General features: G+C 42.2%; 1 protein-coding gene across 1 annotated transcript in view; it reads left to right on the top strand.

The window, feature by feature from the left end:
* Nucleotides 1-13,734, top strand: part of LOC134847533 (chromodomain-helicase-DNA-binding protein 1-like) — a 118,267-nt gene extending 104,533 nt beyond the window's left edge. The window contains exons 2-3 of the mRNA XM_063864590.1: nucleotides 10,598-10,726; nucleotides 10,830-13,734. Of these exons, the coding sequence (XP_063720660.1) occupies nucleotides 10,613-10,726; nucleotides 10,830-13,607 (2,892 nt within the window). The 5' untranslated portion in view covers nucleotides 10,598-10,612 and the 3' untranslated portion in view covers nucleotides 13,608-13,734. The remainder of the gene's footprint in view (nucleotides 1-10,597; nucleotides 10,727-10,829) is intronic.
* Nucleotides 13,735-15,554: the final 1,820 nt, after the last annotated feature.

The raw sequence follows: 15,554 nt of genomic DNA, 5'->3' as shown, positions 1-15,554 counted from the left end.
CCGGCGCCACGTTCACCGTCTTATTCAATAAAGCGATGCTGTTTATACCCAGACTGGTCAGTTCTTGCTGTACCAAGTTGGATTGGACTAGCAGGTCCAACGGAACGGGTTCGCCTCTGGCTAAAAGCTTTATCTCCGCGGCCGTCTCCACTGGAAGGTCAGGGTGTCCAGGTATAGGATGTCCTGATTTGTCTAACCACCTAGTAAGTGGCAGCTTATCGTAGGTTTCTTTGTCCAGAAAGGAAAACCCGTCTTTGATCTCTGATTGGTTAGCCTGCTTCTCCTCGAGGCGCTCATAAAATTCTGTCTTTTTACTGAGGCTATCTGCGTTCTGGTGCTTGTCACGGGTACGGTGCTCTATGATCATGTGGTATCCATCCAAGCGCACGATCCAACGACCAATGTAGCTTTGATCCATCGAATAGGTTTTCAGCCAGGCAAGGGCACGATTGTCCACACGTAACTTGAATGGAGCACTCCCCAGGTAGGCCCTGTATTTTTCCACGAACGTGATCACAGCAAACATCTCCGCTTTTGGTGCGCCGTACTTCATCTCAGTGTCACTCAGGACTTTACTTCCATAAGCTATCGGACGAAGAACCGTTCTCCCGTTCCACTCCTGCTCTTGGTGAAGTATGCCTGATATCGCAACCACTGATGCATCCGTGTCCAGCACGAACATTCCCTTCTCCGTTGGCATGCCGAGGACCGGTGCCTCGCAAAGTTCACGTTTGATGTTTTCAAATGAGACTTGTGCCTCATCAGTCCAGGTGAACTTTTTGCCCTTGTTTCTCATCAATCTCTGCATAGGGTATATTTTGTCAGCATACCCTTTGATGAACTCACGATTATAATTGGCGAATCCCAGAAAACTCATCAACTGTGTATCTGTTTTAGGTGCCTTCCAGGTCAACACCGCTTCAACTGCTTCGGGATCTGGTCTCACTCCATGTTTGTCAACCAGGCGGCCCAAATACTTTATGGAATCCCTGAGGATTTCACACTTAGGGGGTTTGCATTTCAGACCCGCCTGCTTCATGCAAGAAAACACCTCCTCCAACCTCTCTATGTGGTCTTCTAGGGTTGGTGTTGCAATCACAACATCATCGACATAACACATGATGAGATTCCCGTATTTCTTAGTGACGCTCGTGAGTGCCTGGGCCATCAGTCGCTGGAATGTGGCCGTCGCGTTGCACAATCCGAATGGCATCCTCTTCCACTGGAAGAGTCCCAGCTCACACGCGAAACCTGTTTTCTCTCGATCTTGCTTTCTGAGTGGCACTTGCCAGAATGCGGAGCCCAAATCCAACGTCGTGAAGAACTTAGCGTCTCCCAGCTTGGATAGGCTCTCATCGATGCGGGGAATCGGGTATGCGTCCTTTATAGTCACTGCGTTCAGATAACGGAAATCACAACAAAATCTGAGTTGTCCCCCTTTCTTTTTCGCCATGACCACGCCACAAGCCCATGGGGACTTCGACGGCTCAATCATGTCGTACTCCATTAACATTTCAATTTCCTTCCTACACGCTTCTGACTTATTTGGGGTCATTCTTCTCGCCCCTTCCCTGTGAGGTACCGAGCCCTCTTCTATCTCAATCTCGTGCTCTACAAAATTGCAACAACCTATCTCGGCCTTATGCTTTGAAAAAACGTCTGCGTTCCGATCTAGCACCGCCCTGAGCGAATCTAGTTCCTTGTCAGATATTTTACCCTTCAGATGTTCTATCTCAGGTAGGACAGGCCTATTCGCTGCTAACTCTGCTTCCGTCGGCCTCTCAGGAAAGTTGGAACAACTAGACAGCCCATCATCTGTTTCCGACTTCATTGAAAACAATTTCCTAGAAGATTTCAATTCAATTACTCTTTTCATTATACATTCTTGGTTCGCATGTAATGGACATTTAGTTACGTCAAACTTCTTCAAGTTCTCCACACTCAGAAAGTCTGTGTTCAGAGGCAAAGCGTAGCCAAGTTTCTTTCCCCTCTGTATTGTCACTGTTGTTGCTTCTGTGTTCAATAACACACTCACACACAGTCCGCTCTGAGTGAGTGAGAAGCTTCTTCCTAAAATAGCCGAGCTTTTACTGTTTGGATTTGGTACCAGACACACCTGTCTGTCATTGCTGAGTTCATTCAAGTTCCTCATCCTAAACGTCGCTACTACGGCTTGGTTCGGTTTTAATCTAACTTTTCGATCCAGAAAAATCGGCACCTTGGCCTGATTAATTAAGATCTTATTAAGGGGTCTTTTCTCATACTTTCTTTCAGGATCCTTGATCCTAATCAATCCGTCATTGAGATCAATCGTGACGTCAAAGTTGCGAACGAAATCCCTTCCTAGGATGAACTGGTCGGATTCATCCAAATTCTCTACTACTAGGAAGCTCATCCAAAGATGTCTTCCTCCAAGCTGCAGTGAGATGATCGGGGTTCGTCCGGCGACATAGATCGCTCCCTGATTGGCAGCTGCCAACCTGATGTTTGTCGGTATGAGATCCGATCTTTCGAAACCCATGTCGGTCCAAGTTTTGACTGGCATGACACTAACCACTGCTCCCGTGTCTAGCAGCCCCTTTACAGAAAGTTGTCTGCCTTGCACGTCCAGAACGTGTGCGGCCAGATCTGCCTCGCAACCAATATGCACAGCATCTTGTTCGAGCATCGCGTTGTGTCCGATTCGTCTGACCTTCAGCTCCTCTTGACCAATGTATATCCGGCCAACCTGATCGTTCGCATCAGTTATGTGAGCTTTCGTGTAGATATTGATGCCATCCACGTTCATCAGAATCGGGTAAGGGCCATGGACATCGATATAATGTCCGTCCACTTTCATCAGCCTCGGACCTCCCGTTGTGAGCAGCGCTCGCACTGCCCTGGAGTCCAGTTTGGGATCCTTCTCCTTCAGGTAGTCGGCATAGATGTCCAGGTGGACCAGTGTAATCTCGGATGGCTCGCTCAGGTTCTTGACCACCTGGTGCCCTGCGACTGAGATGATAGACATTATTTTGGTCCCTGCCTTCGTCATGCCGAAAGTCTTGCCAGATATAACGTTCAGTTTTAGTCCCTGTTTCTTGGGCTCTTTTTCATCTTCTGCTCTTGTCGTCTTACTCAGGACATTAAGACTTTCCCGAAGATCTGTGCTCTCCAGCTCCGACCTTACCCATTGCTCCACTTCTTTCGTGGCAAGGTCCTGTTTGACATTCTGCAGAGCTGTCCTTGCCGCCAGGCCGTAATCCACCTTGAGTGGGCTAGACGACTCTGTTTCGAGGTTCGAGGCTACCCCCTCGTCAGGCCATGTTTTAACCTTTTTAGTCGTGAAAGTGCTCGGTGTCGTCTCCTTTCTCCGAGATTCAGCCTCGTTCATCAGACGTGCTCGACTGGCCTTGACACCCGAAAGCGCCTCATCGTGGCGGGGATGTTTCGCGTCCGCTACTGCGTCCCAAAATTGAGTACAATCCGACTTGAAGTGTCCCTCCAAATTACAGAAGAAACACCTCGGACCATATTTCATGATGAGCCCTCTCACGTACTCTTCATGATCCTCGTCGGTCGCGTCAGCGTCCTCGAGAAAGTAGCCTATGGCCTTCATGTTCTGTTTGTATGCAGAACACGCAGAAACGTGATGGTCCATCGAACCACAATTCGCACACGACCTCCTCTTGTCCATGTCATCGCGAGGTTTGTACCAACTGGAATTCGCACCAGTGTTTGTCCCGCTATAGTTGCCATAATTGCTGTAACGGTTTTGCGCCCTCGGTTTTATCAGTAAATACTCGCGTGACTTCATACGCAAGTCGTCGGGCGTGGGTACCTGGTCAAGCGACAGGGTGAAGTGAGTGGCCAACATCGTCTTCAACTCCTCACTCCTTACACCATCCATGAACTTCGAAGCGATCGCCAAGTTTCGTTCGGATATTCTCTCATCCGGGTTGCTCCTCCTCCTGAGCAATTCAAGGTCGTCCAAGAATTTATCTATTGATTCTTCATCTCTCTGACGCCTCTTCTCGAACTTCACCATGGCCTGGTGCCCTTGTACTCCAGAGCCGAAACGATTCAGCAGGATGTCGAATATCTTGCGAGCGCTGTCTCTCTCATTGGCTCTTTTCGCCATTACACAATTTAATGCAGTACCCTCCAGGTTGCTCGTCAGCGCGCTGCACTCTTGTTTCTTGGAGAGATTCTCTTCCTCAAAGTGTTACTTCATCACCTCTATCCAAGTATCAATGCAGCCGTCTGACTCGTCTTTATATGACTTCGGCTTTTTCAGTGTTCTTCTTGACCTCTCTCCTCTCTCGGTTGACTTCGAGAGCTTGGTGATGAATGTTTCAAGAGATCTGTTCAGAGGCTCAAACATCGAGGCATACATCGTTGTGTCTTGTGAGACTGTAGTCAGATCTGGTACTGAACTGACTTGTGGCACGGTTGGCAATCTTGTCTCCGGGGTGGCATCTGCCTCCGGTGGGACTGGATTTGTCCAGCCAGGCCTCTGCGGGGCTGCCCTTGGCCGCTCCTTGTTTCTATGTTCGTAGTTCGTTCTCGAGCCTTGCTGGGCTCTGGCACTGTTGCCCGTACCATCTCCAACATTCGCATGGCGTGAGCGCTCCCTTGAGTTGGAATGCTCCTGCCAATTATTCCCATTCAGGATCGCGTCAAGCTTCCGCATCATCAAGTCAGATTTGGCGTCCAACCTCCTTTCCAGGCCAGTCATCGTTTGGGCGTAGGTATTATCACGATCATTCAACAATCGCTCGATCTCTCTTGTCATCCTAGCCTCTCTTTCCTCTGACTCTTTGTTTGCCTGAGCCAGGCTCTCGGCCAGGCATTGATCGGTGTCACGAATCAATTGAGCCTGATCAAACCTCGCCTGCGACTTCACGTGCGTTAGCTCATGTTTCAAATTCTCTCGACCATGGTGAGCTCTCTCGTCAACTTGATCTATCCGCTTAGTCATGTCTCGCCTCAATTCATCCAGGCCATTCATCACACCAGCGAACATATCACTTATGTCACCAGCTGCCCCCAGTGGCGGGGTTAGCCCCAGAGAAGACGAGGTCAACTGTGGCTGTAGCCTAGTACTTGATGACGCACCGCCCTTTTGCTTGTGCATTGACGTCATCAGTCTGTCAAACGTTGATGATGCTCCCATCGTTATCCCATCTGACATAGGCCTGGTCGGCGAGGCAGAAGATGCCTCCCTGCTCATGTCGTTCCTTGGGCACGGTGTGAAGTTCACATCCGGATGGGTTATCTCCGGGTAGTCATCACTGGAAGTCAAACCTACAGTTGGTAGTGACGCCATGCGTTCGTCGTACAAGGACTTCCAACTCTTCTTGGCCTTCGAGAACGTCTGCTCTTCACCCGGACTCATACTCGACATCATCGCGTTGTTACTCTGTTTGGCCAAGGATGAGTGTGCACTTGTCAGATGTGAAGGTTCCTTTCTCCATTTATAGCTCTTAGTCTCTGATTTGGACATTCCCCTGTACAACACTTCCTCCCGAGGTTCGACCTCGGAACGCTCCGAGGTCTCCTCTGTCCTCTCGACTTCCTCTCGTTCGAGGACCCCGTCTGGCTCAAAGTCGGGTCGAATGAGCGTTCGCTCCCCTTCGTCAAAGGGATCCACCGGCGTTTCGCTCGCAGGCTCGGCCTCGGCGCTCCGCCCTTGATTGCCATCAAGGTTTTTCTCGCTCCTTAGTCTCATTTCGATCACTGAAAGATCAGGTTGACCTTTAGTCGATTCGTCTTCAGCAAACGCGTCGGAAGCGCTGCTAAACGAGGTTTGGCTACGCCTAGTTCTAAATTTCCGCGTGCTTCCCTTGCTTAGCCTGGGAATTTTAGTAGTCGATCCTAACGAGTCCCTGCGCTGCATAGTTTTGTACGAAATGAAAGTATTCGTAATTTGATGGCAATGCAAACGTACCACAAACAAGATTTAGTTAAATCACTTAACGCTGCCTACTCGATTCCGTCAGTATCAAAAGGTCTCCTAGATCTCTCACGACTAAATTAGTGACTCAGCTAAAGTTACACACAGGGTCTACCCAGTATTGATATAGTGCTAACTCAACCCGGTTGTATAGTATAACAGTATCACAAAGTTTCCACAAGATATAATCGACACACAAAACACAATCGATAATCAGATAAGAATATCCTACAGGTGACAGCGACCTTTTGTCAGTATCAATTTATCGCCACACAATTTATCAAGTCACTGCTTTGTTAAAATTAAACAATCTTCGATAAAAAGCAGTGATGATTCAGAAATAGATAAATAAAACTTAGTCTTAAAGAAAAAGACTTCCCCCAATCGGAACGATCCGAAAGAACGAAGCCCAGGACACAGTCTTCTCAAGTGGGTGTGTATTTGCCTAATACACCCACCGAGGTCTTCTTTTGGGTGTCCTGCGATTGCCCGAGCTGTCCTACTAAGTAGCTCAAGGCAACCTCTTGGTCGAAAATTCGTCAAGTCTATGAAAAAGCTCTCCCACACTCGGACTGCTCCAAGTGCACGAGAGTAGGGAACAATTCTTCTTCTCAAGTGGGTGTGTATTTGCTTAATACACCCACCGAGGTCTTCCTTTATTTGTTCCCGGATTGCCCGAACTTTCCTATTAAGTAGCTCAAGGCAACCACTCAACCAAAATCACAATCAAAAAAAAAAATTTTGTTCGGGTACTTCTAATACACCCAATATAGAATCCAAAGTTGATCACGAATTTCCGGGTCAGAATGGGTTCTTATGATCCTGATAAGCACGCCTAATATCCTAATATGATCCTAATTAAATGGATATTTTCCGTTTCCCAAATTGCCACAGAAGGTTTACTCAAGTCTCTTACAAGGAGGGTCGCTAGAAGGCTTAAGACACTCCGGAGGGTTACCTCGGAGGGTACCTCAATCACTCAAGTTACTTAGGAGGGTATCTTAATCACCCAAGTTACTTCGGAGGGTCCCCCTAAATTTACTAAGGAGGGTCAATAAGATGCTTAATACGCTCCGGAGGGTCACTTCGGAGGGTACCTCCAAAATTTTCAAATTTTCTGATCTCACTTGGAAGGTTCTCCTACTAGCTTCAAAAAGCGTCAAAATAAGCTAAGGGTTCTAGGGGGAGCTGTTTCAACTTCTTAGGGTGATCTCGTGGAAATTTTCCACTAAGGAGGGTTGCTAAAGGGCTTAGCTGACTCCGGAGGGTCACTTCGGAGGGTTCCCCCAAAATCAAGAAAAAGGGTTAAATCACCGCAGTAAAGCCTCTGAAAGCGGTCTACCTGACTTACAACTAGGTTGGCTGACACGGTCAACCTTCCCAGTTGAATAAAAAGATGTTTTGATAAAATTTTCTGCCGCTCGGAGGGTTGCCCGTTACTTGGACCCTCCGAACCAACAAATTCTAAAAAATTTTTCTTTTCCGAAATAATCAACCCAAAAACGGTTGCGATTCGGAAAAGTGGTCAAAAACTTCGACTTATGGTACCAAAATTATCCCGATCGGATAACTAGTCTTTGAGAAATCGCCAAAAACGCGTTCGTCAAAATGGCCTTTTTCACCACCTGTATAGGTTCTGAAAGACTTTTTACGCAATTCCGGTCGAAAGTGCCTAAAAATACTTGAAATGGGCGTAGTAGCCCTGTACGGCACTGGAATAATGCAAAAAACCGGACCAAAATTGGTTTAGAAACAAAAATTTGGCCAAAAACTATCAAATTTGGACCCTCCGATTCCTTCCTTTTCCAAACCTTAAGTCGTTAGCTCTATCCACGGAGCTACTCGGAGGGTTACCCAAAAATTTCTCTAGTAACCGAGCACGTTATGCTAGCACGCTCCTAACGCAAAAAATTTTATTGCTCTAACTCTAAAAACTCAAAAACTCGATCCCCAAAACAGATTGACAAAATACAGAAAATTATCAAAATTTTGGTCGAAAAATTCTCGTTTTTCTAACTTCTACTGAATCTTTGCTCACGCGGTTTCTTTAATAAAGGGGATCGAACTACGTGGCTACTCTCTATATAAAAGCTTTTTGCCTATCGGAAAAGCTCGGATATCCGAAAATTTGGGGGTCTACAGTTTGGTCGAAAATTGGTAATTTCCGACAAAAAATGGGTGTTTCTTGGGTCTAAATAGGAGATAAGTAATATATAGTAAGGACAATAATCTATAAATAGTCGTTAATAAATAGTACTATACCCTCCTTTGCACCAAAATATTCGAATTAAGACCCTTAACTCGGAAATTTGTAATCGATGGAGGGTACAATCGGACCGCGCCAATCGTGCCCCCCACCACTTAAGTTTTAAGGAAATAGTACCCAAACGATACTAAAATTGCTTCAACGATACCCAACAGTCGTTGTGGATGTTGTCCTTGATGTCCCTGTTGAGTGTGGAACACGTTGATCAGCTTGCCACTCTACCCTCCGGTCACCGGCAAAATCACCATTAACGTGCTTAAACACTCAAATTACACTCGAGGGAGGGTACCCAACCCTTCACCAAAACACACAATCTTTCTATCAGAAACGATATAAATCAATCTGAAACAACAACAAATAGGAAGGTCAGATCACATCTCGTCCGGAAATAACATATAAACTGTCACTTTATGTTTTTTACTGTTTTTGGTCTTTTTTGGATTTTTTTTACTGTTTTTTGTACTTTTTGTTTTTAAATAAATTTATTTTTTTTGGCTTTTTCTTGGTTATACACTATTTTTGTTTGGTTTTACGCTTTCTCTTTAATTGTTTCTGGTCCTGGGACCTCAGGACAAGCGGGCTCTAGATTTCCCACCTAACCCTCCGGCCCCCGGAATTTTCGCTGTTAACTAAGTTAAAAAGCTAAATTGCACTAGACGGAGGGTACGCACCTTCCCCCTAGTACAACAACGGTCATTAAGGCCTCTAACTCGGGCTTACGCTTGCTGATCATGATAGTTTCATGCCTTTAACAGGCCCACCCAGGAGCGCCATAAAAACGTCTATGTAACATTCGCCCAAATATCACACAGCGACGGAGCGTAGAAAAAGTACCTATCAACGACTGGCAGGCGTCAGTTACCTTAATTCTACTCGTTTTTCACCGTCTCGACCTTGCCAGTTGATTTTCTGGTCTGTTTAGGGCAAAGTAAAAAGTTACCATTTTTAGGCCATCAGTCAAACGACTTTTGATCAGCTTTCGTTTGCATGCGAACACAACCACATAGCTGAGTCTCGGATCCTCAGACTACGTGATTGTCATTAAAAACACGGCTCGAACAACCTATTTTATTATATTTTTTGTGTGACAGTTTTATATTAAATCCATTGGAGATGGATTGACCCTTTCCTTTTTCTATCTACTCATGCTCTGAAATATTAAATAATAACGGTGTTAATTAAGATCTAGGACATTACAGCAGCTGTTATAGTCAGTTTTCACAGTCCCTTCACATATAACAGTCTCTGGGGGACCAAGCCTCCGCTCCCGTGATTTTCTTGAGATAACACTCTTATCTCCTATATTTCGTGTCCCGGGAGGGTTCCGTGGTATTTCTCTTCCCCCCACTGAAGCCTCCGTCTCCACAAATATCTGTCGCTAAGGTCCTTATCGTGTGTTCTTGCCACGATAAGAGGCTCCGTAATTTTTCTGTCTCTGATACAACTGTTCTTCACAATCTATATCGTGGTTCTGATTTTCGTCTTTTTTATTCAAAATGGCCGTCTTTTTTCTATTTCTCAGAAATGTTCTTCTTCCGATCGAAATTTTAAAAATAAAAATTCTAGAACATTCTGACCCTCCGTCGCAACACTTTTCTGTTCATAAGGCCTTTAGTCACTTTTATTTCTGTCGCGGGAAGGTTATGCTGTGTCATCTGGCAGAATGGCACATGGTAGAGACGGTGAAAAGCATATAAAGCTCTGTTTAGACGTTAGCCAGTCGTCTTAGGACTTAGTTTTATTTTCCGTCGATATGTATCTTCCGGGCGAATGTTACATTTTCTTTGCAATTTAAGCGTTCTTTTATTTATTTCTTAAATATGGTGATGATTTTCAACCAATCATTGCTTTTTCAGGGGCTTTATTTATGATAGATTTTTTAAAAGGGATTTTGGGTGCTAGGGATTTTTGCAGACCGGTTTTATAACAGTCAGGTTTTTTAGCAGACGCAGTACAATTATAAAGTGATAGCTAACTTCGAAGGTGGCATAGGCGATTAGCGACCGCTGGCTCCGCTGCGCTTCAATTCAACACGAGTGTTTTTGTGCGCGTAAATCTTAGTTTTGCCGCTAATTTAGACTATTTTGGTTCTTGAAGTTGATAGTTTTGTTGACAAATCATGAGATAATTGACTTAATTGGGAAGCATGGCCCCCGACTGAGCGTCTTTTTGAGCCTATCAATCAATCATCCATCATTTTATGAAGTTGGCCTGCCAAAAGACTCATTTTTTATGACAAAAGATTTGTCTGCTAAACGATTGGTCCCCGGGATTTTGACAAAAGGAACCCTAGGTTTTTGATACGTTCGTGCCTTGTTATACCGAGGTATATGAACAGTTTGAATATATGTTGTATAATGAATGTAAAGTTTTTTTAGTCCATATTTTGCTTTTTTTTCAGTTAGCTTAGTCTGATGCGTGCATTGAAAGATTACCAGCTGTTGGGCGTCAACTGGTTGTTGACTAAATTCAAACTCGGCAGTGGAGCAATTCTGGCAGATGAAATGGGACTGGGTAAGACATTTCAAGTAAGTTTAGGCAAGCTAATTCTTACTACTCCACTACTATACAACGAGTTGAAAGCTTGTATAATTTCACATGGATTCCTTTTTTACTATTTTCATTTTCAAGGTGATTTCGGTTGTCGACTCGATCATGAGATGCACAAAACGGAATCTCAAATGTCTCATTTTATGCCCACTGTCTGTGTTGGAAACGTGGAAAGAAGAAATTGATTATTCCGATGCCGTGAAAGGCAGTGCCGTTTTCGTGCATGGATCTAAAGAGGAAAGAGCTAACTGCTACAAAAGTAGTCTGCATAGCATCGGCCCCGTGACTATTGTAACGAATTACGAGACTCTAATTCATGATCGCGAAACGTTTTTTGGGAAAACTTTTGATCTTCTTGTGGTCGACGAGGCTCATCGTTTGAAAAACTCAGATGCAGTACTTTACAAGATTTTGTTTGATGAAGTTCAGTTTGAAGTGACTATATTATTAACTGGAACTCCAATTCAAAATAATCTAACGGAGCTCTACAGTTTGTTGTCCCTGATTGATGCGAAGCAGTTTCCGGCAAATAATGTTGACAGTTTTGTAAACGAACATGAGGTCAGAAATGGATGCTCAAACGAGAAGCTTCTTAGCGTATTAAAACAGTACGTTTTGCGAAGAACAAAAAGCGATGTTTTGTTGAAGCTTCCACCGAAAACCCAAGTTCTTATGTACCACGGCTTGACTTCCATACAAAAAAAGTTGTATAAATCTATACTTCTGAAAGACTCTGAAGCTCTTTTCTCTTTGTCAAATGAAAATGCAAACACTTCGAAGCGTTCCTTGACTAACATTCTAATGCAGTTAAGAAAGTGTTGCCTCCATCCTTATTTGTTCCATGGTGTTGAGCCAGAACCGTTTGTAATCGGTGATCATTTGATACTAGCTAGTCAAAAACTAGTTTTGCTGGACCTTCTATTGGGTTATCTACTGCCTTTGAAGCACAAGGTTTTGATTTTCTCTCAGTTTATTACGATGTTGGACATTTTACAAGACTATCTGGAATACAAGTGTCTGTTATATGAGCGCCTTGATGGATCATCACGAAGCGAGGAGAGGTTTTTGTCTATTAAAAATTTCAATAAAAACGAGACAACTTCAGTTTTCTTGATAAGCACGAAAGCCGGCGGACAAGGGATAACTTTGACCAGCGCCGATAAAGTTATATTTTACGACAATGATTTCAATCCCCAAAATGATATCCAGGCTGCAGCAAGAGCTCACAGAATAGGGCAGACGAAACCAGTCAAAATCATCAAACTTGTTTGCAAAAACTCGGTCGAAGAAATCATAATAGCCAGAGCTCAGAAAAAATTTCAGCTGTCATCAGAAGTGCTGAACACAGGAGATTTACAAGGCAGCGATTTGAATATTGAGAGCGCTCAAACTCCTTCTGAAATTTCAGAAGTGGTTAAATTTGGTCTTGATGTAATATTGAGTGATGTTGAATCAACAGATAATCTGAATGTCGACTTTGAGCAGATATTGGGCTCAACGGATTCGACAGGTTGTTGGAAGGAATTAGAAACAGCTGAGAATGAACTCAATACAGACGCAATAAAGGTATCGGAAGATACGGCGCCAGAAACAATGTACGATTTTGAAGGTGAAAACTTTAAAAGTAAAATGAAGCAATCGGATGATGTTTTGGGTAGTTTAATGGCTTCAGTAGTTGTCGAAGTTCCGAATTTAAATCTCAAAGCGATAGGAAGACCGAAAAGAACTTTGACCGCTGAAGAACGAAAAGAAAGAGAACTAGAAATGCGTCAAAACGAAGCCAAACGAGCTAGAATTTTAGAAGAGCAAAAGACTGAGAGGGCAGAAAAACGAAAGCAAAAGCTAGAGGCTCTTTGGATAGAATCCGGTTACAGTTCATTGAAACTAGATAACGAGGTTTTAAGTTCCGATGAAAGAGAACGTAGCTGGGAGGATGAAAATTCTGGGGCAATTCGTTTTGTTTCGGGAGATGTTACAAATCCTGATTTTGATCGCACCACAGGAGAGTTTGCTGTCATAATCCACTGTGTGGACAATTCCGGAGGCTGGGGCGAAGGCGGATTGTTCTCTGCTTTGAATAAACTTTCGCCCGAAATAGGGCAAAAATATGAAACTGCATATGAGATGAAAGATTTGACGTTTGGCGATACTCATTTGATTATGCTGAATGAGCTTTCGGTTTATATAGCTCTAATAGTAGCGCAGAAACGGAGCTCGAAAGGCATTCTTTCCGACATTGATAATTCAGTACTCGATAAGTCATTCTCTCAGATAGCGAGTTTCGCTAAAAACAAAGCTAAAAATGGTTCTAAACCAAGTATTCATTCACCCAGATTAGGTCATCTGATGAAAAATTTCAATTGGTATTGCGCTGAAAGACTGATGCGTAAACATTTCGCGGGAAATGGTCTGCAAATATACGTATACTACTTCTCGAAAAATCACCAATCAAACAAAAAGAAAAAAGAATCGACTTTGAATGGAAATAGTCGTGAATTAACGCAATTGTACGAGGAAATAAATTGCGAGACTACTGGTACTACTGAAAATTTGGATCTTGACGGTGGAAGTTTGCAAGTTGACCATATTTTTGATGTTAACAAAAAAGCCAGTGCCTTGCCAAATGTTTTTTCTGGTTTGACATTTGAACTGTCAAAGTTTCTAACCGAAGATCTCAAAAGAGAATTAACTCGATATATTATTGCTTACAACGGAGACATAGTTGATAGTGAATTGGCTCAAAATGGTGATATTTACGTGAGTGAGAAAAATGAAATGTTCGATTCAGATAGACCCAGTGTAATTTCATCCACTGATCTCGTTAAGTGCATAAAAACTAAATCAAAGCCTAAGTTTTAGAGTTGAAATGTCTATCGTATTTAATCGATTTTAGATAGCAAAGTGTATTTTCATACTATTGTTCTCTCAAACTAATGCCTTCATAATGTATATTTTTGGTCAATAATAGATTAACAAATGAATATTTTTATCTCACAAACACTTGTCCTGCTTAAACGCGGATTTTTTAAATTACGAGGCCATTTTTTTATCACAAGTTTCCCGTTTAATTGCTTAATTTCGTAGTGTAATGTGTAAAAATCACATTGTAGCAAAGCAGTTTTTTTCGACGTCATAATGTAGCTAAGCAACTCATATACACCAGCAACTTCTTGTATTATACTATGAGTTGATTATGTTTTGATATGAAAACCTCAAATTTTTGGGGTTAACGCCAAAAGCTCAGCTTAACAAGGCTTTTTGTTTTAAACTATTCAATAAGGATGGTTTATGGTTTTGATGGTTTATATATACATTTTTAACCGGTTTATATACATAAAAACATTTTTCGCTGTTTAATAATTTCCTACTTATGACGTGTTAAAATGCCCTCATATTTCAGCGTTTAAAATTTTCACAGAAAAGAACGTTTTAAAGTATTTTATACGAATGTTGAAGTACATTTTTTATGCATACGAGCAATTGAATGCAAGTTTTGCTTGTATTTTTGAGAAGTTTGAAATTAGCAATGCAATGGTGGGGTACCGCCAGGTTTCTAGGAATTACAAATCTGGCCCAAAAATGATTTAGAAAAAGTTTCTCTCAAATTTTGAATTGAGCAACCCAATGGTGGGTCAGTGTCAGGGTTCTTACAGGGGTTGTAAGCCTGAATGTTCAAATATTTTTTAGCTGATAATATATGACGATTTTGTGCTTTTCTAACATTTTCAAAATAAACAAGGTTAAAAGACATACTTCCGAAAGTTTGAAATTAGTAATTTTATTGGTGATTTCAGACTGCTCAAATCATTTTAGCTTACGAGATCCCGACATTTTTTGTGGTTTTCAAGAGGCAACGAACGTATTTCAGATTCTTATTAAAGTCGTGATGATTTTTTTGTTTGATTTTTCAGGAAAAGTCTAAAGTTTGTTCAGACTCAAATTTTTTTTTTTTTAAGTCAGACCATTTTTTTTGTTAAAAAGAAGGCGACTTCTAATTTCCAAATTGAACTTTTATGCGAAATACAAAGTTTACCAGTTGGCCCAGTTTTTTCTAAGTTATTTTTCTCAATTTATCAAAGGAGTGTCAATCATAAACTGTTTTGGAAATATAACCACCTCCAAGGCCATCTATATTTTTGAAATTCATAGTGAGAGTTTTTCAATAAATAAGCCAGTATTTTGTTCTCGTTAGTGGCTTCAATGATCATTTCCAACTGTCTGTTGCCTATGTTTTATTAAATATGTTAACTCTTGCGATAAGCAAGGGTGTTGTAATCGGGTATAGACTTTTCTTTTTTCCGTAAATAACTTTTTCACAGAATGGTTAATTTTGTCGGAGTGATAAATTCCAAGACATGCTCAATTTCTTGAAGATTCAAATAAAACTATTGTAATTTAGGTAGTAATTAGATAGTGGCTGTTTAGGGAAGTAATTGGTTTTCAAATAATTTTGAAAGAGTTTTTTTTTAGTCTTCGTGGTTTTCGCGGTCTAGTTTCCGTCTATTCATTTTCCGTTTTTTTAAAAATGACATTTATGTTATCTGGTATTAATTTTGTATCAGCTCTGCTCACTTTAAGTAGCATGGATTTTGTTTTAACTATAAAATATTTGACTATTGCTGAAAGTTCTGTAATTTGTAATTTTACGAAATCTGATTTTGAAAAGTTTTTTTTCGAGTAAACTGTTTCGGTTTATGTTTTGTTGGCTTAGTCTGGGTAGTCTACGTAGTTACATTCAATTGATTACTCAAGCAATGCTTGTGTTATAGTATGAACTATCTTTTTTTCCCACCTAAGGCGCAAATA

Source organism: Symsagittifera roscoffensis, chromosome 6 (assembly GCF_963678635.1).
Source record: "Symsagittifera roscoffensis chromosome 6, txSymRosc1.1, whole genome shotgun sequence".
Lineage (NCBI taxonomy): Eukaryota > Metazoa > Xenacoelomorpha > Acoela > Convolutidae > Symsagittifera > Symsagittifera roscoffensis.
The sequence above is the reverse complement of the archived record's forward strand: the minus strand, read 5'-3'. Positions and strand labels throughout refer to the sequence as shown.